The sequence below is a fragment of the Balaenoptera musculus genome, chromosome 16 (assembly GCF_009873245.2).
Source record: "Balaenoptera musculus isolate JJ_BM4_2016_0621 chromosome 16, mBalMus1.pri.v3, whole genome shotgun sequence".
NCBI classification, from domain to species: domain Eukaryota; kingdom Metazoa; phylum Chordata; class Mammalia; order Artiodactyla; family Balaenopteridae; genus Balaenoptera; species Balaenoptera musculus.
Genome location: NC_045800.1, coordinates 35,207,229 through 35,227,312, shown reverse-complemented (window position 1 = coordinate 35,227,312; position 20,084 = coordinate 35,207,229). Strand labels below are relative to the sequence as shown.

General features: G+C 36.1%; 1 protein-coding gene across 2 annotated transcripts in view; it reads left to right on the top strand.

The window, feature by feature from the left end:
- The window catches only part of BTAF1 (B-TFIID TATA-box binding protein associated factor 1), an 87,332-nt gene that overhangs the window by 32,545 nt on the left and 34,703 nt on the right, over positions 1-20,084 (top strand). For both annotated transcript variants that reach the window (XM_036828506.1, XM_036828507.1), the window contains exons 12-18: positions 377-517; positions 1,341-1,465; positions 3,956-4,076; positions 17,183-17,287; positions 18,404-18,553; positions 18,848-18,990; positions 19,256-19,430. In XM_036828506.1, coding sequence (XP_036684401.1) covers positions 377-517; positions 1,341-1,465; positions 3,956-4,076; positions 17,183-17,287; positions 18,404-18,553; positions 18,848-18,990; positions 19,256-19,430 — 960 coding nt within the window. The remainder of the gene's footprint in view (positions 1-376; positions 518-1,340; positions 1,466-3,955; positions 4,077-17,182; positions 17,288-18,403; positions 18,554-18,847; positions 18,991-19,255; positions 19,431-20,084) is intronic.

The window sequence follows — 20,084 nt, the reverse complement described above, 5'->3', positions numbered from 1 at the left end:
GGCTTTCTTTTCCCTCTTCTCTCATATTCCTTTTGGTTGTCAGTGGTGTTGAATGAGAAATAGAAGTTAAGGTTCTAGCACAGGAGTGTGTATGTGTGTGTATTCACACTGGGAATTCATAGTCCTGCCTTGAAAACATGTTCTGATGTTTCAAGTCACAATGAATAATGAAGTACTTGATACTGTTGTGTTCTTTTAGAAATGAGATTAGTTACATAGGCATCTGTTGATGTTATTTTTTGTTTCCATTTACATGACTCTTTTTAAATAAATAAATATTGGAATTTGTGCTTCCATATGTAAATTTAATAAAAGATGTTTAAGCACAATAAGTGTACTATAGAAAATTAATCTATTTTTATGTACTCTTTTACAGGATGTAATTAATACTTTATTGCCTAAAGTTTTAACTAGAATAATTGAAGGACTCCAGGATCTTGATGATGATGTGAGAGCTGTTGCTGCAGCATCGTTAGTACCTGTGGTAGAAAGCCTTGTGTATCTTCAGACACAAAAAGTAAATATTTTTGCATTTTCTTCACGTAGAGCCTGTTTACATTTGAGGTGTAGCATGTTAGGAAAAACACTGAGACTTTTTTCGCCATTCTCCATTTTTCTTATGACAAATAACCCTCTGATGCATGGGATCTCGATTATATATTATCCTTGGGAAGAGTGAACTGTGTCTATTTATCTTTCCCTTTCATGTACAGAATATGTAGGGAACTTCCTTGAGAAGGAAGCTACCATCCCTTCTTCATTTCATTCCCGGTTTTTAGGCATATGAGATTTTTGTTTGTTTTGATTTTGGTTTTGGCTTTTGGTTTTTTAATCTGGTTTCATCTTTGAAATGCCTCTTTTAAGATCTATCTGACTTCCCTTTGTATTATCAAAACTGGAACACATGTATCTGGGAGTGCGGCAAGCAGTACTTTGAAAGCTCAGAAACTAAATTTGTCCTTTCATGATGATTAGGAATGTATTAAATATATTAAAATTATTTTACTCAGAGAGTCCTGACATGTGTGTCTACACTGTATTGGTTTCAAAGTTTAATTTTTTACATAAAATAGAGTATTGGATATCTTATTTCCTGAATTCTCCATCCAATTATGAGCCTCATTAGAAAGGGCAGTGCCAAAGTAGAGTTGAGTGGCATTAAAAAGAGGGGTAGAGAATTGTTAAAGGCTTCTTAACTTTGCCCAAAACTGGCATTATCCAAGGTCATTGGGATTGTATATGTTGTTGAATCAGTAGTGACTCCTGAGATACAATTTGGCATGGCTCGTGCATATTTCTTGCAAAATTAACAACTGTTTTCTTGATAACTAATCTTACAGGTACCCTTGATTATAAATACATTATGGGATGCTCTTCTGGAACTAGATGATCTAACAGCTTCAACAAATAGTATTATGACTCTTCTTTCATCCTTGTTAACTTATCCTCAGGTTCAACAATGCAGGTAATTATTTCTATTCAGTGGAAAAAAGTAAAAAGTGTTTACATACATTTCCAGATAATTAAGCCTAAAAATAGTCTAGCACCTTTTAGAACAGTACTGTAAGTTGGGGATGCCAAAGACAGTTATTTCCAGGAGGACTTTTCTTCTTGACTGTCTAGCCACCAGCTCTTTTGGGGCAGGAACTTAGAGAGGTCATATTCTTGGGTTAGTTCATTTATATAATTCTTCGATTTGTTCATCCTGTAATAGTTAACTTTAGAAATACAATTATTACATGTTATTTTCACCTCTAGCCCCAGACTATGGAATTTTAGCCTTTGTGACATTTAGTTAATAGAATTATCCTTGAACATCAGTTGTACTTTTTCCAAAATTTACTACTCTGTAAACTTTTTCTTTGTGATGTTCACTTCAACTCTTGTTCTTTATTTCAATAATCAGTCATCAGGAAGGGAATACATAATAATGTAATATAATGTCCAAAGGCAGAGTCTGGGTGAAGCCAAAACATAAACCAAAAATTTAAAGTGTTGTTTATTTTCCTATCCTGATATTTGAAATGAAGCTCAGCTAATTAATGTATTCCCTACCTTTTAGACTGGCTCCTGAATATTATTTTCTATTAATAGTATCCTTGGAGACAGAGAAGAAAATCATATGCAACTTAAAAAAAAAATCACAGATGAGAAAATTAATTATTCTTCTTAGCCTAGTGAGAGTGTTCAATGAATGTTTATGTGATTATGATCATAAATGATTTCTGGTTCTGTGAGTGAGTCTATTTCCAATGAAAATCATCGATGTGTGAAAAATGTTTCAAATAATACTGACCTGCTGGTAGTCCTTCAATGTTAAATTTAGGCTAGTAGGACAGCTCACAAATTGGAGTAGTAAAATAAGTGCCTATAAAATGAAGAAAAAAATTGAAGTGGTAGTGCCTATATGGCGTTTCCTAATTTTCCGATGCTTTCATTGGTATAGGGATTAAATCAGTTAATCTATATGAAAGCCCTTCTCAAGCTGCAAAATGCAAGAGTTCTTAATTACTCTGTATCAGGGGTTGGCAAACTTTTTCTGCCCAGATAGTGATGTTTTGGCTTTGTGGGCCATACGATCTCTGTCAAAACTACTCAACTCTGCCATTGTAGCACAAAAGCAGTCATAGATAATACATAAAGGAATGAACATGCCTGTGATCCAAAACTTTATTTAAAAAAACCAAGTAGAGTGGATTTGAACTGTGAGCCTTAGTTTGTTGGCACCTGCCCTAAATAAAGACTCTGGACTTTTAAAAAAAATAATCAAGTGGACAGTGTCTGGAAAGCTAGATAATATAAAAAAAAATGAAAGAATGTAGCAAAAATTCTGTTAATTCAATGTGAAATAATGTAGTTTTTGATCTTTTTTTTTTCAAAATTGCCTTAGAAAATTTGCTTCATATGTTGTGATATTTGGCAGATACTTTCCAGCTTATGTAAGAAGAAATGCAGCATGTATTTGGAGCATGAACGGTTACACTATTAACAAGACCTGTTATAATGCTTTTATAATACATATTTGACTCTGTTTTATGTCCGTGTGTGCATGTGTTTTAAGTTATAATTTTATAAGTAAATTTACTAAATGTGTAAATAAATGTAAGAAGTGATGTTCATACAAACCTGCAAGTAATGAAAATAGCATTAAAAGATGGACCTCCTGAGAGGAACCAAAAGAACAGAGATAAATAGTTACACTGACATATTCTTTTTTCCTCATTTCTTTGTCTACAGAGGTATATATTTCAAGTGCTAGTTATAAATAATTTCCTAATTTGAGGTAACTTTTATAAATGACTCACGGATGTGACAGGAATCTTATGGTCCAAGTTGTTAGCCTACACGTGGCTTTGCTTGCTTTCCCATTTAAAATCTAATCTGTGAGAAGGAAGATAATTTGAATTTTCCTAACTTAGTAATGCTAGATCAGGATAACAAATTTCAAATCTACTACCATACCATCTCTTGTTTCTTTTGATATGTGATACAGTTGGCCCCAAAGGGGATTGTAAGTTATGTGCACCTATTGGTTACCCATTGGGGTTAGCCATGGGAAAGTAGTAAGGATTAGCAATCCTGATTTTGTGTAGGCTGACCACGAGCTAAGATACATGCCCCCATTTTCCTGAGTAAGAACAGACTGAGAATAAGTGCAGTTATATTGGAAAGTTCTAATTTGATAAAGGTTAATTCATGGCATTAGTGCCATAGAACAACCTAATGTTAATATTTCTACTCTTCTTTATGACTGCATTTGCTCTGTCTGTACTGGTACTATAATAACGGTTTTGAAGGAGGGTGTAAAGCGAATGTTCGTATGAAAATTGTATTGTCTTTTTAGAACTTATTCATCAGAAAAGATGCTAGGTCCACAAGGAATTGCTACTTAGATAATGTATCAATAGAGCTTCAACTGAGAATGAGTAAGATTAATTTGTGTCTTCTTTATTAGTATTCAGCAGTCACTCACAGTTTTAGTTCCACGGGTCTGGCCTTTTTTGCATCACACTATATCATCAGTTCGAAGAGCAGCATTGGAAACTCTGTTCACTTTATTATCAACTCAAGACCAGGTAAGAACTAATAACCATAGTAATCTTGAAATTTATATAAATTAATTTTGTAAACTAAATCTGATCACCAGGTTACCCTTGCTTCACATAAAGATCGGGAGAATGCTAGGCCTAGTAAAATTGGTATGGTGACTATGTAGACACGTAAGAATATAATCACCATAAGGGCAGAAATATTTAAATATTTTGTTGTAGGTTGTATTCCCAGCACTTGGAATATTGCTTAACACATGGGTGGCCCTCACTGAGTATTTGTCGAAAGAAAGATTGATTGAATATTCCCTTCTTGTCAGAGACTTGTTATTCATTCTTTGCTTGCTCTGTGTGGTTGACAGTTGGATGATTGGCAAAACTCATCCCAGGTTAGAAGGCTACATTTGGAGCTCTGCAGTATGACTCTAAAGACTGATAATAAAATTGCTAGGCACTTACCTCCTCTTAAGGATTACTCGATCTTAAGAGCATGATATTTCGAAGGATAGTATACTTCAGGAATAATACAATGAAATGCCTACAGAGAACCTTCAGGTAATATCACTGTGTGAATGGAATCTGTTAATGAGCTGAGGAGTCCTTGCCCTGTCTGTAAAAGGCTTCACATTCCTATTTTAAAAGTAGCCCTAAAGGTCAAACAAAATACTAGAATTTAGGGAAACACCATAAGGAATCTATTCTTCTATCATGCTGTTATTTATAGGTACTGCAGTTTGAGCCAGTGGTCTTGAAAAAGCAGTGATTAATTTTTTTAGACAATATAGTAGGGATAAATGTCTCTTTTGTGTTCACTAGCCATGCATTCATATGTGAATTAGGAATATTCCATGTAGACCTACTTTAATCTACAGCATGATGTTGTGTTGCACTACCATGAATCAATATTTGTGAAGTTTCGTTTTGCATTATCTTTTTTGTCTAAGCACAGTCTTCTAAGGAAAAACTATCAGGTCTGTTTTATAATCCTTAGTTGATCAGGCATGGGTTCATATGACAAAACCGTCATGGGTTGTTCTGAATTTTCACTTCATTTTTGTTTTACTTTTGTGAGTTTTGCCTAAATGTTTTTGATGTAAATATTCTTAAATTCACTTTCGGTAGACCTCTTGAAGTTATCAGATTTCTTCCCTTCATGTTGTTGTTGTTGTTGTTTGGAGCAGTTTTAGGTTTACAGAAAAACAGCAAAAAGTACATAGTTCCCATATGCCCCTACCCACATGCACACCGTTTCCCCTTTAGCTAACATCTTGCATTAGTGTAGTACATTTGTTACAGTTGATAAACCAATATTGATATATTATTAACAAAGCCCACAGTTTACATTAGGGTTCACTCTTTGCATTGTAGATTCTGTGGGTTTTGATAAATGTACAGTGGTATATGTCCACCATCAGAGTATCATAGAGAATAGTTTCACTGCCCTAAAAAATGCCTGTGCCCCACCTGTGCATTTCTACTTTTCCTCCCTTCAGAGCCATAGCAACCACGGATCTTTTTACTGTCTTCATGGTTTTTGCCTTTTGCAGAATGTCATGTAGTTGGAGTCATGTAGTAGGTAGCCTTTTAAGAGAGGCTTTTTTTCATTTAGCAATACAGAATTAAGATTCCTCCATGTCTTTTTGTGACTTGATAGCTCATTTCTTTTTATCACTGAATAATGTTCCATTGTATGGATGTCACACAGTTCATATATTCACCTATTGAAGGATATTTTTGTTTCTTTCTGTTTGGGCCATTACGAACAAAGTTTTAAACATTCGTGTGCAGGTTTTTGTACGGGCGTAGTTTTCAGTGCACTTGGGTAAATACCAAGGAGCACAATTGCTGGATCATATAGTAAGAGTATGTTTAATTTTATAAGAAAGTGTCTTCCAAAAGTGGCTGCACCATTTTACATTTCCACCAGCACTGAATGAGAGTTTGTGTTGCTCTACATCCTCTCCCAGCATTTGATGTTGTCAGTGTTGCGGATTTTAGCCTTTCTAATAAGTGTATAGTGGTATCTCACTATAGTTTTAATTTGCAGTTCCCTAATGATATATGATGTTAAACATCTTTTCATATGCTTTTTACCATCTATATTTCTTCTTTAATGAAGTGTTCAGATCTTTTCCCCATTTTTAAATTGGGTTGTTTTCTTATTGTTGAATTTTAAGATTTCTTTGTATATTTTGTATACGAGTTCCTCATTGTTCTTTTAAGCCTTTCTGTTCTTTATAAGGTGATTAAGCCACCTGCAGTCTCTTTTAAACTTAACTTTTATGGCTTTATTTCTTTAGTAATGTCAACTTTATTTACATTATTAGGAAATCAGGTATTTCATATAAATCAGTTTTCTAAATAGTTGAAACATACTTTTTTGCCACCAAAAATAGTTACCCATTAAAATCATTGACAAACCTGGTTATCATCTTAAAGTATATTAAACATGAGTTTTTGATGAATGAGTCACCAATATGACTTATTGGTCAATAGTGTGCTTGCTTATTACGGTATACCGTGGGAATATTGAGATACATGAGTCACACTGCTTCTTTTTCAGTTGCTTTTTCCTAGGTTTTTTTTTTTTTTTTTTCCTCTCAGCTGTCAATTGTGATTTCTCACTTTTGTCCGTCTTAATAAAATCTGGCTCCTCCTCCCATGTTTCAAAATTTTTTGATCCCAAAATTGCTCCAAATCCCCTTCTAAATTTTTTTAGCCCCTCAATGATTGGTTTGTTTGTTTGTTTGTTTAATACATTTATTTATTTATTTATGGCTGCGTTGGGTCTTCGTTGCTGCGCGCGGGCTTTCTCTAGTTGAGGCGAGTGGGGGCTACTCTTGGTGGCGGTGCGCGGGCTTCTCATTGTGGTGGCTTCTCTTGTTGCACAGCACGGGCTCTAGGCGCGTGGGCTCAGTAGTTGTGGTGCGTGGGCTCAGTAGTTGTGCTGTGTGGGCTTAGTTGCTCCACGGCATGTGGGATCTTCCTGGACCAGGGCTGGAACCCTTGTCCCCTGCATTGGCAGGCAGATTCTTAACCACTGCGCCACCAGGGAAGTCCTCAATGATTGTTGATATTGGCTATTAAAATTATGTGGCTGTGAAAACATCTCTACGATGTTCTGTGATGTGTTGATTTCTTTTTATTCGGGGTTTTATTTATTTATTTATTTAGGTCCTTTGACCAAATTTGAATTTGCCTTTACTGGCTTGTAAATGAATGCTTTGGCCTTAGCATATGTAAAAGATTGATGATGATGACTGTCATTTCTTATACCAGAACTCTATTGTGTTTGTATGTGATTTGTGGTACGTCAGCTGTCACTTATGCATAGGCCCTCAATATTTGTTAAATAAATTTATATAAAATTCAGTGCAGGGTGTTACGGGAAATTATCAATAAGAAAAAAATCCTACATGGTTCTTACCTTGAAAAAATTTATGGTATGATTGTGATAAGACTCTTATGTAATAAGTTTAATAACCTCTGCAAATAAATAATGGAAGACCAGAATATGATAGGTGTCAGGAAGCAGCATTGAAGGCTAGACTAAGTGCTGAAAGATCAGGAGAATTTGGGTGATAAGGTTAAAAAAAGTCATCTTCCCTTACTTCTTCCTATTTAACATCTAATATCTTTAAGACATACTTCTATAAGCGTTTCATTTTTCTGAATAATATGTCAGTTTCAAATTAGGCAAGTTATACAGACTGTATTGAACAAAAGAGCTTTTCCAGTCTCCTCCTTTTAGACGTTTAAATCTATCCTGCTTCCATATCTTCCATCCAGTTATTCTGATATGTGCACAGTCCTTTATTTTTCTAGGTCTTAATGTTTATTGTATTTCCTATGTCCTTTTTTTTTTCTTTTAACATCTTTATTGGAGTATAATTGCTTTACAATGGTGTGTTAGTTTCTACTTTATAACAAAGTGAATCAGTTATACATATACATATGTTCCCATATCTCTTCCCTCTTGCATATCGCTCCCTCGCACCCTCCCTATCCCACCCCTCTAGGTGGTCACAAACCACCGAGCTGATCTCCCTGTGCTATGCGGCTGCTTCCCACTAGCTATCTATTTTATGTTTGGTGGTATATATAAGTCCATGCCACTCTCTCACTTTGTCACAGCTTACCCTTCCCCCTCCCCATATCCTCAAGTCCTACAGAGTGAAGTAAGTCAGAAAGAGAAAAACAAATACCGTATGCTAACACATATATATGGAATCTAAGAAAAAAAAAAAAAGGTCATGAAGAACCTAGGGGTAAGACGGGAATAAAGATCCTATGTCCTTTTGTGTTTGTTATCTATGCCTCTTCTTTTTCTCTTCTTAAAAAATTTTTAATGGTGTCACTAATGAAATTTCCCATTGTTACTATCTATCCTGTATCTTCAGAGTGTCTTTTTACTGAAAGCGTTGCTGTCAGTGAAACTTAATATTGATGCATGTAGATTATTTTGTGCTTCGTCACTGCCCTGAGCCTTGCTCTCCAGTAGCCTCACCATTGGAGGCTGTAGTTATGGCGCGTATCACCCACTCTCAGTACATTCCACTTTTGGGCCCCCACATATATCCTTTACTATTTCGTTTGATTTTTTGTTCTGTTTTTTTCCCCAAATAATACTATAAAGCCAAACCCTTTCAGATTACTTTTTTTACTACCACCACCTCTTTTTCATTTTTTTAATTTTGGGAAATTATTTAAATAGAAAAAAGAGGGAATTATAAAACAGCATTCATCTATCCACTATCCATACTTGGCATTTGTTATAATTCTTACTTGCTTCAAGTTTTTGTCATCAAAAATATAAAGAATAAATTGTAACCCGCTTAGAACATCACCTATTTTCTAATTTACCCATTTTCTTTCTTCTGTATATTTATAAAAAAATATTATTGTCCTTTCCCTAATAGTTGGCTCTTTAAGGTTTGGAATCAGTCTTTGTATATTTAGTTTCTACACAGTCATAGTATTTCTAAAAGGGGAGAATTTGAGTTAAGTCTCAGGATAATTTGGGGGACCATAACCTCGTTTACTTGCAAACTTGTTAGTAATCTGTCATTGCCTACTACATTAGAATTAAATTCCTGTCTTTCTTGTTCTTCTGTTATTTGGCTCTTGTCAGCCTTTTCCTCTGCTATTCCCTAATATGTAACCTGGAGTTAAGAAAATTGTCCACGTCTACCCCTGTATCCCAGTTGTAACCATGTTACGTTCTTTTGATCAGCGTATCTTTGTACATGGCTCATCACCAACACTGCCCACCCCCAGCCACACATACATTTTCTCTCCGAAATATTAGCTCCGTTTTCTTCCTCTCTGTAACTTTCCTTCAGGGAACAGGTCCAATCTCTAGGGCCATAAAGTTATTCTGACTTCTACAACTCACTATGATTTTTCTTTATCTAAAACATTATTTAAATAAAGTCATTATGCAGTGAAAAACATTTATTTAATGGTTATTGTTAATCTTGTGATTTTGGCAACATTATTTGCTTTCTGAGAAGATAGCAGAGTAAACCATGTCTGATGCTTTTATCTGTTATTGTGTTCCTCCCATGGCATTACCTGATAGTTATTATAGATTGATTAATAGCTATGTACAGACTCTTGTAATGCAAGCCCATGGTCTCTTACCTGCAGTTTTGAAATCCAGCACTTTTGTAAGTTGGGTCAACTTATAAAACTACTTATTTGGCAGAAAAACCTGACCATTCTGAATAGAGGCTATTTATATAAGTCTTTATCCTACTTAATGTGCCTATTCACAAATTTTGCTGCAGAACTATTAATATATTTTATTCAGGTGCTGCCTCAGACTCTATTGAGGATATTACATAACATAGGGTATATACAACCTCATTACTGTTCTAAAATTTGAAAAAATTCTGAATTTTAAAACATACTTGGCTCCAGGGAATTTGGACTGCAGATGTTAGGCCTATTGTGACAATAAAATCTACCTTCATATAACTTGCCTTACTTCTTTCTGAGCTGCTTTCTATCACTGTTGTTTCCTCTTCAGTGGTTTAATGAAAAGATCCCTTAACTGAACAGAGAATCTGGGTTCTAACCTTAGCTCTACCATTTGTTAGCTTTATGACCTTGATCAAGTTTATTTAACCCTCTGGTGATAATCTCTATTGATCCTTTTTCAGAGTTATATATTGACCAAGTAAGATAATGTATATGAAAGTGCTTTAATTCTGTACAAATACAAATTATTAATAGTACAGACATAACAATAATAATTAACACTTGTACTTCTGGGAAATCTTTCCTAACAATTTCAAAATCATATTTGTATTCTAGGGTGTAAGAATGATATTTAATTGTAGTAATAATCAGGCTATTATTGAGAGCTTAACTTTATGCTGTGAATTTCAGTAAGCACTATATATCGGGTGGCTATTGCCATTCCTATTTTGCAGATGAGGGAACTGATGATCAAAAATTAAGAAACCTTCCCAAGCTCACAGCTACACATCTCATAGTAAGCGACTCAGCTCAGATTTAGATCCAATTCTCGCTGACTTTCAGCTTCTAGTTTTAGAAGACAAAATGGAATGTGTCTCTTGAATTACTTTCCCATTTCTGAATATGAAGTCACCTTAAGTCCAAAGTGAAAAAAAACTTCAGAGCTAATTTACTAGTTAGCTCTGTTTTGGTTTCAGTTCTAGCTTCTCAATCTCTTCCCCTCAGTAATTCCAAGGTAATTTGGTGAGGCCCAACCTCACTGTAGCTCAGTGCATCAGTACCTCATAAAGACTGATGCCTCTGTTCCATTGGAAGTATTTTGATTATCTTTAGTAATTTTGTGTTTTGTTTTGCTTTGTAAAACCAGAAGACTTTATAAGGAAGATATCCTAAATCTTAAAATTTATCCGATCATAAGTGTGTATGCATAGCACAGGGAGATCAGCTCGATGCTTTGTGACGACCTAGAGGGGTGGGATAAGGAGGGTGGGAGGGAGGCTCAAGAGGGAGGGTGTACGGGGATATATGTATACATACAGCTGATTCACTTCGTTGTACAGCAGAAACTAACACAACAACATTGTAAAGCAATTATACTCCAGTAAAGATGGGAAAAGAAAAGTGCGTATGCAGACCTGCTCATCTCTAAAATGTTTTTGTATAATATCACAGTTAATATAGTTATTTATGAAATAATAAACTCTCATTTCTTTTATTTATTTATTTGGCCGTACCATGCAGCTAGCAGGATCTTAGTTCCCTGATTACGGATCAAATCTGGGCCCCCGGCAGTGGAAGCGCAGAGTTCTAACCACTGGACTGCCAGGGAATTCCCGAAATCTCATTTCTATTAGACTTCCATGTGACATACCTTGGCATCTGTGAAAATAAATTGTTTAATCCCTGTGCCTTTATCTCTGTTGTTAACATATGAAAGTATTGGCAAGCCTGGCTTCTCAGGGAGTATGAAATAAGAACTCTTAAGCAAACCAAATTAATTTCATTTGGTAATGACTTAAAATCAAGATGTAACTTTTTTTTTTGCTGAACTAGGAGCTTGACAAAGTGAAGTAATTAATCACTTGCTTTTCCTTTTTTTTTTTAATTATTTTTTATTGGAGTATAGTTGATTTACAATGTTGTGTTAGTTTCTGCTGTACAGCAAAGTGAATCAGTTATACATACCCATATATTCACTCTTTTTTAGATTCTGTTCTCATATGGGTCATTACTTGTTTTTCCTTTCTATAGACTATTTATTCATGTGAGTTTATCTATGAATGTATATGTCTATCAGTGAACTACTTTACTGGAATGTCTAGATTAATTAGTCTTGATAACCACTATCTGTTTTAACCAGAACTCAACTTCACGATCTAGGAAAATATGCTTCTGGACATTAATCTCTAGTTTAGCCATGTTTTGTTGACTGGGTCAACTTTTCCATTCCATTTGCATCAGAGTCACTTTGTGAGTCAATCCAGAATTTCAATACATACAGTATCGATTTTTGTTTGAAAGGCAAGCATTAGCATGACGCTTATATTTCGCATGAAGACATACATGAGATTGAGTTGGAATCTGGGGCATACTTAGTCCAGGATGTAAGAAAATTTAACATATGCATATGTAGAGAAGGAAAGAAAGACCAAAAGAATAGAGCTGACTAAGACTTTGGCATTTGACAACATTAACATAATTAGGTATTGACCAGATTTTATAAAGGTATGAAAAGAGGAGAGCAAAGTTTATATATTTAGTTGACTTTCAGTAAATACTGGTTGGACAAATAAATAAAACAAGGCATTATAAGTTGTCTAAATATAGAACTGGGTTTGTTTTTGTTTTTGGCAGTGGGCCAAAACAGGATTTCAGACCAAATTAGTGGAAGAACACAGAACTCAGTATGATTCATCACTTTGCTGTAGCTTCTTTCCAGATTTTCTTCCCTGCAACCCCAGATCATTTGATATGGAGATAGAAATGATGATGCATTTGCCTGCAGGCAGGAATCACGTGTTCAGGGTAATGATAATCAGATTGCTGCTTTTTTCCACATCTGCCCCCTTTGTGGGTGTGCTTGTGGGAAGATAAAAGAGGGGGCATAGCAAAATGGTACTGGCAAGATCTTATCCCACCTAAGATACCAATTTTGCCAGTTAGGGATTTATTGCCAACTACAGTTGTGGAAAATTTTGCATATTACCAACTATTCCCTGTGACTTTGGACCATTCCCCTAAGCAAGGTGGATTTATTCAACAGATATTTTAGTGCCTACCGTGTGCCTACAGTTTTCTAGATACTTATTGGTAAGAGGCAAGGTCTCTGCCCTTCTGTAGAGCTTAAGACAGGAAACTAAGCAAGACAGGAGAAGACAACTAGACAAGCCCTTAAAATTATATAATGGTCATTTCATAAAACTATCAATACATAATGAGGTGAGTATCTGGTAGGGGAAGAAGACAGTGCTACTGGATCCTCACTAGTGAGGTGTGTAAAGGTCAGGGAAGTATCTTGCTAAAAGTGAAGTTGAAACTGAGACCTGAAGGATGAGTGGAATTTAACCAGGTGAAGAGCAGGGTAACAGTCAGAGGAAGGAACATGTGTTAAACTCTGGGAGTAGGAGTGAGCATGATGGCACTAAAGAGGAAGTGAAAGGAAATTGGTCCGGCTGAAGGATAGAGTGTAAGGGGGTATAGATGGCTAGAAGTTTAACCTTGATTTTCTGGTACAATGACATGTCTGATAGGCTTTTGTTTGTCATCAGCTTTCCTTATTAGTTCCATGAAGGCAGAACACAGGAGGGAACAGCAATCTGAATAAAGGAGCTGGAAAGAGACTGCCCCATTCTCATCAAATTAAATAACTGTCCGTCATTCCCCTGAGTAATTCCCATAAATGCCCTCCCCTCCATCTGACCCTCACTATAGAAATGTTGGGGACCACGTTTAGCACTAACATAAAGTGCTAATATTATGTTAATTATTTAACACAAACCAAAAGATTTTTTTTAAAAGCCCTCTTAAAACATGAATTTACTTATAACTTGAGTTGTAGTAGTCCAGGTTATAGTTAATTTAAACCTAGTGAAATAAACATTCTGTGGTAGGAATTTTTCTGTATTCTAGATTGCACTCTGCTAGACTAATACTAAAGTCGTCAGAACTTTCCAGACTTTGCCTAAGATTAGGAGGGAAATTTTTTTTTTTTAATTTTTATTTATTTATTTATTTATGGCTGTGTTGGGTCTTCGTTTCTGTGCGAGGGCTTTCTCTAGTTGCGGCGAGCGGGGGCCACTCTTCATCGTGGTGCGCGGGCCTCTCACTATCGCGGCCTCTCTTGTTGGGAGCACAGGCTCCAGACGCGCAGGCTCAGTAGTTGTGGCTCACGGGCCCAGTTGCTCCACGGCATGTGGGATCTTCCCAGACCAGGGCTCGAACCCGTGTCCCCTGCATTGGCAGGCAGATTCTCAACCACTGCGCCACCAGGGAAGCCCTAGGAGGGAAATTTTTGACTAGTAGACTCCAAGTTAGTAGCATACTAGAAGTCTATTGACTATTTTTTAAAATTTTGGGATGGAAAATCCCAAGGTGGATAATGTCTAAAGGACTGAAAGTACTACACCCCTCACTGTACCCCACTCCCCAACCAATTTAATAAACTATAAATAAAAACAACATTAGGTTACCTGCCTAAATCACTGTCTACTGGAAGACAGGCACAAAATTAATGAAAGCAGGTGGACCAGCTTTCAGATTTGCAAGAGGCAAGTTGACTCTGAATGGGCCAAATGGTACTTAGCGATATTTTGAGAAAATGCTAATAGTGAGCTAAAGCATGTAACTTTTTGCAACCGTATCTAAAAGGAGATGCTTGCACAGTTGTTTAGATGGACTGAATTTGGCCTATGGTTGTCTCCCCAACTTGTATTTTGTATCTTGTATTTTCTGCTAGGCAGCTTTATGTTGTGCTACTGGAGAATCTGCGTTTTTTAAAATACTGGTTCCTGTGATGATGGTGATCTGCATATTCTGGGTTGGGTTTTTTTTGTTTGGTTAGGTTTTTGGTTTCTCTTTATTTTTTAAATTTTATTTTTCTGTTTATTTATTGACTTTACTTTTTTTTTTTTAATTTATTTATTTTTGGCTGTGTTGGGTCTTTGTTGCTGTGCGTGGGCTTTCTTTTTAGTTGCAGTGAGCAGGGGCTACTCTTCATTGCCGTGCGCAGGCTTCTCATTGTGGTGGCCTCTGTCGTCTTGGAGCACCGGCTCTAGGTGCACAGGCTCTAGAGCGCAGGCTCAGTAGTTGTGGCGCACGGGCCTAGCTGCTCTGCAGCATGTGGGATCTTCCTGAACCAGGGCTCGAACCCGTGTCCCCTGCATTAGCAGGCGGATTCCTAACCACTGCGCCACCAGGGAAGCCCTGACTTTACTCTTTAGAGCAAAATTAAACAAAGTACAGAGTGCCCATCCATATACCCCCTACCCTCCCCCAAACACACCTTCTCCCACCATCAGCATCCCACACCAGAATGGTACATTTGTTACAGTCAGTAAACAAACGTTGACATATCATTATCAGCTAGTCCATAGTTTATATTAGGCTTCACTCTTTTTTTGGCTGCGCCACACAGCTTGCAGAATCTTAGTTTCCCAACCAGGGATTGAACCCTGGCCTTTGGCGGTGAAAGTGCGGAGTCCTAACCACTGGACTGCCAGGGAATTCCCTAGGCTTCACCCTTGATGTTGTATGTTCATTCTGCTGATTTTGACAAATGTGACATCTCTCCATCATTATTGTATCATACAGAATAGTTTCTCTACCCTAAAAACCCCCTGTGCTCTTTCATCCCTTTCTTCCCCTGGTTGTTTTTAATAATTATAAAGTAGAATTTACTACAGTAACAAAGATTATAGCCTGAGAAGGCTACTACAATTTATATTACATTCATTGTTTGTAAATACAGGGGAAAAATCTTCCTCTATAGGTGTGGCTTTGGGATCTACAAGCAACTATTTGGATTTCCAGTGATGGGGTTAGGGAAGAATTAAGAGAGTTGGTAAATATGGTGGGGAGAAATGAGAAGAAATTATGGGAGAGTAATATCAAATTATTTGGTTATTGCTATTACAGCTTTCCTAATTCTATTAAGATTGTCCCTAATTCTCTCTGCTGAGAAAAGAGAACTTTTCTTCTTTCCGATTTCCCTTTCCCTTTCAATGGAAAGTAGTTAAGGCATAGCAAATCAGTGAGTAGGCTCCCCCAGCTGATGATTTTGCAGTCTGTTTTAAACTTCTTTCAAACCATTTTGAGAAACATATTTAAAAGATAGGACCAGGGTTGTTAGTTTTCCACTGGCTAGAAAATTATAGGTAGCTTTCTGAGTTATACATTATCCCTAGATCTTCTGGCTTTCTGGAATTTCAGTTAAATTTTTCAAATTTCTCTTCAGTCTCTTGCAGACAACACAGTTTTTGCTTTAAAAAAAATTGTGGGGCTTCCCTGGTGGCGCAGTGGTTGAGAATCTGCCTGCCAATGCACGGGACACAGGTTTGAGCCCTGGTCTGGGAAGATCCCACATGCCGCGGAGCAGCTGGGCCCCGTGAGCCACAATTACTGAGCTTGCGTGTCTGGAGCCTGTGCTCCGCTATGAGAGAGGCCGCGATAGTGAGAGGCCCGCGCACCGCGATGAAGAGTGGCCCCCACTTGCCACAACTAGAGAGAGCCCTAGCACAGAAACGAAGACCCAACACAGACATAAATAAATAAATAAATAAAAATTTAAAAAAAAAATTGTGGAAGGAGGTGATGTTAAGTACTGTGAACTAGTTAATAGAATTTTTAGCTCCCAACAACCTTGTAATTTTGAGCAATAGACAACATGTGAGATTCCTTTTCTTAGAATTTTGGGCACACAGTAGATATTTAATTAATCACTGTTTGATTGTTTGATTTGGGTTGGGTTTTGAATTGTTGAGAAATTCCTTAGATTGAGGTTATAAACCTGGGCTTAAGGAAATCCTTGAACCCCCTGAAACTGAAAGCAAAATATTATACCTAAGTGTGTATATAAGTGTATTTCTCTCAGAATAGGTTGTGTGTAGTTTTCACCAGATTTTCAAAGGGTCCCTAACCCAAAATAGATGAAGAACATTTGCCTTAATTTTGTAGTGAACTCAAAGTTGAATTTTCTAGGTTGGATATCATCTTACAATTCATTACTTGCATTAATGGTGAGCACATAAAACTTAAACTGTTTAGCACAGCAACAGTAATCTGATCATTTGTCAAATTTCTCTGACTGAGCAGTGATATATAATGTAAACAAAGAGTTGTTGCTGGTTAGAGCTTGCTCCCATATAGAGGATGATTTCAATTTATTAGAAGCAAAATTCAGTGTTGTTAATCATAATCAGACTTTCTCCAGCTTCCTAGCGATTGTGTGCCATTTAATTTCTCCAAACCATTGGAATAATAAATGCGGTATTGTTGCTCCAGAATCTTGTCAAAATTTATCACCAGTTGAACATTTTTGATGAAGTCATACAGTCTTTTCATGGTAGTACTTCTGTTATTTGACTTATAACTTTTTAAATAAGCTAACACCAAAGAATTATATGCTATAATTTTGATTTTGTTTTTGTTTTTAGAACTCTTCATCTTGGCTTATACCTATCCTTCCTGATATGCTTCGACACATTTTTCAGTTTTGTGTTTTAGAAAGCAGCCAGGAAATTCTGGACCTCATTCACAAGGTATATGGTGAAAATATCTGTACTCCTCTCCCAGTATCTTGGTAGATTTAAAATTTTTTTCATAACTCTGTACTGTTGTTGATCAGGGATTTTAAGAAACTAGAAATCATCCAAGAGATTTGAATAGTCTGGAGATCTGCAAAATGAGACAAGGAAACAGGCTTCTTATGGAATATAGTAGTTAAGTCCTGGTTAGCCCTGCTGCTTGTGTGACCTACCAGGCAAACGTTTTAAGCGCTTTCTTTATAGCCTCAATACACAAAATAAAATGAAGGAAAGACTGCTTTTCTCCATCACTCATTTTGCTGTTTATCAGCATGCTTATTGATCCTGCAAAGTATCTTTGGGATTTATTGGTAATATATAGAGTCTGATTGTCATAGTTTAGACTTGTACCTTTTTATTACTTAGCAAGATTGGTCATACGTGTTGGAACCTTTAAAGAATAGCCATTTGATGTATTTAATAATATTTATGGGAGGAAGTGGCACTGTTTTACCTTTAAAACCTGTTAAGTTAGTCTTGAATCATTGGCCTCTGAGGTAGCTCATTGTTAACAGCCTTGGGTTAACATTGGTATTATTTCTACATGCTGGCCCTAGCCCATTTAATGCTAGGCATCAAAAAAGGTACTTTATTGAGTAAGATCATGAATCAAGACTTATACTGTTCTTAATTTATACTAGGATATTACTACCTCTAAATTTAGCAGAGGTTATTTATCAGGAGCTATTATATATTGAAGCAGTGTTGAATATAGGACTGCATATTGAGCTTTATGATACATACAAAGGATTTCATAGACTTACTGAGATTTTGGTAACTGTTATTTTTATGGGTACCTTTTTTTTTAAATGATTTTCATAAAATACTGAGGAAAATACTTTGTATTCCTTTTTTTAAAAACTTTCTCTTGTATTACTTTTTTTTTAGTATATGAACCTACCTACCCAAAAACAGTATTTAAAAATAAGCCTCTATATTGAATTTTAAAATTAATCTCTGTGCTATTTCCTACTTTTTTTTTTTTTTGATTCAGTATCCCTAAAAATAAATATTAGGTTTTTTTAGGCCTTGCTGGAAAATGTTCATTCTTGTTCCCTTTTCATTCTGCAGGTTTGGATGGAATTGTTGAGCAAGGCTTCAGTTCAGTACGTGGTAGCAGCTGCTTGTCCGTGGATGGGTGCTTGGCTTTGCTTAATGATGCAGCCTTCTCATTTACCTATTGATTTAAATATGTTGCTGGAAGTAAAAGCTAGAGCCAAGGTAAGTGTAGAGGGACATAATGTATTTGTATGTTCAACTCATAATTATTAATACAGTAACCATGTAAGAAATCTGTATTGCTTTATTATAAGCATGATATCATTATTGTAACATAAGGAAAAATTATATCATTAGAACCTTGACAAAATGCATAGCAATTTTAATCCATTAAAATTTTGTGAAAAGAACTGTATTTTACTGGGATTATAACAAATGAGAGTGTTTTTGATGTTGTCTATTAAATTTTAATGGTTAATCTTTAATTATTGTTTTCTTCCCCCTTATTCCCTCTAGGAAAAAACAGGTGGTAAGGTGCGTCAAGGCCAAAGCCAGAGTAAAGAAGTACTTCAGGAGTACATTGCAGGTGCAGACACCATCATGGAAGACCCCGCCACCAGGGATTTTGTTGTTATGCGGGCTAGAATGATGGCAGCCAAGTAAGTATACATAAACTCAAAAGTCATTTAACCAAAAGATTCCTCTGATGTGTCTGTCAGTCTTTCCTCCATCACACTAGTTACAGAGTAGGAAAAAAATTAAAGCATAAGAAAACGTTTTTAATTTTTTTGAAGTTTTAAAAATAAGATTTATATATTTTTATGAAGATAAGATAGGAGTTATGTCTTCCTTGGGAAAAGTTATAGCTTCAATAGGGGAAACTTCAAGCAATTCTATAGTAACTTCTTTTTTTCTCCCTCTTAGGTTGTTAGGAGCACTTTGTTGTTGTATTTGTGATCCAGGTGTAAATGTGGTGACCCAAGAAATTAAACCAGCTGAATCCCTTGGCCAGTTACTACTCTTCCATTTGAACTCCAAATCTGCCTTACAGAGAATTAGTGTAGCTTTGGTAATCTGTGAATGGGCTGCTTTACAGAAGGTAAGATTTTGCCCAAAAATAAATGAAGACAATTTAAACCAGTTTCCATTAGCTGTTAGGATTATTTTCATTATATTTTACAAACAGAAAAGTGAAAATTGTCCCTGTATAAAAATCCGACATTTATAGAAAAGTATTCCAAATTATATTGCAACATTGTTTCTCATTTGCCTTTAACCGTAGACTTTTTTCTTAGAACCCCCAGTCTTGTACCTGAGAACTACAAAAGATAAGAGGCTTTGAGTGATAGAAATCCATTTTTATGAGTAGTAGCAAGGGCAGATTTTTGGTCACAGGAAGAATAAAATCTCCACATTTAAACACAAATCTTTATATTTCCAAATAAGCCATTCCCTTGCAGCCCCTTTAATTTTTAACTTCTAGTAAGACATATGATTTTATGTAAGACTTGCTTCTGTAAATCAGAGAAACTTCCTGCTGGCTTTGTTTATTCCATTGACTGGAATTCTGGAAATTTAACTGTCTGCACTTGCTGTGAGAGCTGCTTGTTACTGCCTCTTAGCAGTTTGTCAAAGCTGTGTCTAAAAGTAATTGAGCCATGCTCTATTGCAACTGAAACCCCAGCTTTGCCTCTGGAAAGAAGCAAGGCTCATCTGTTTTTAGGCAGGACTCGGTGTGCTGGAGAGGCAGTGA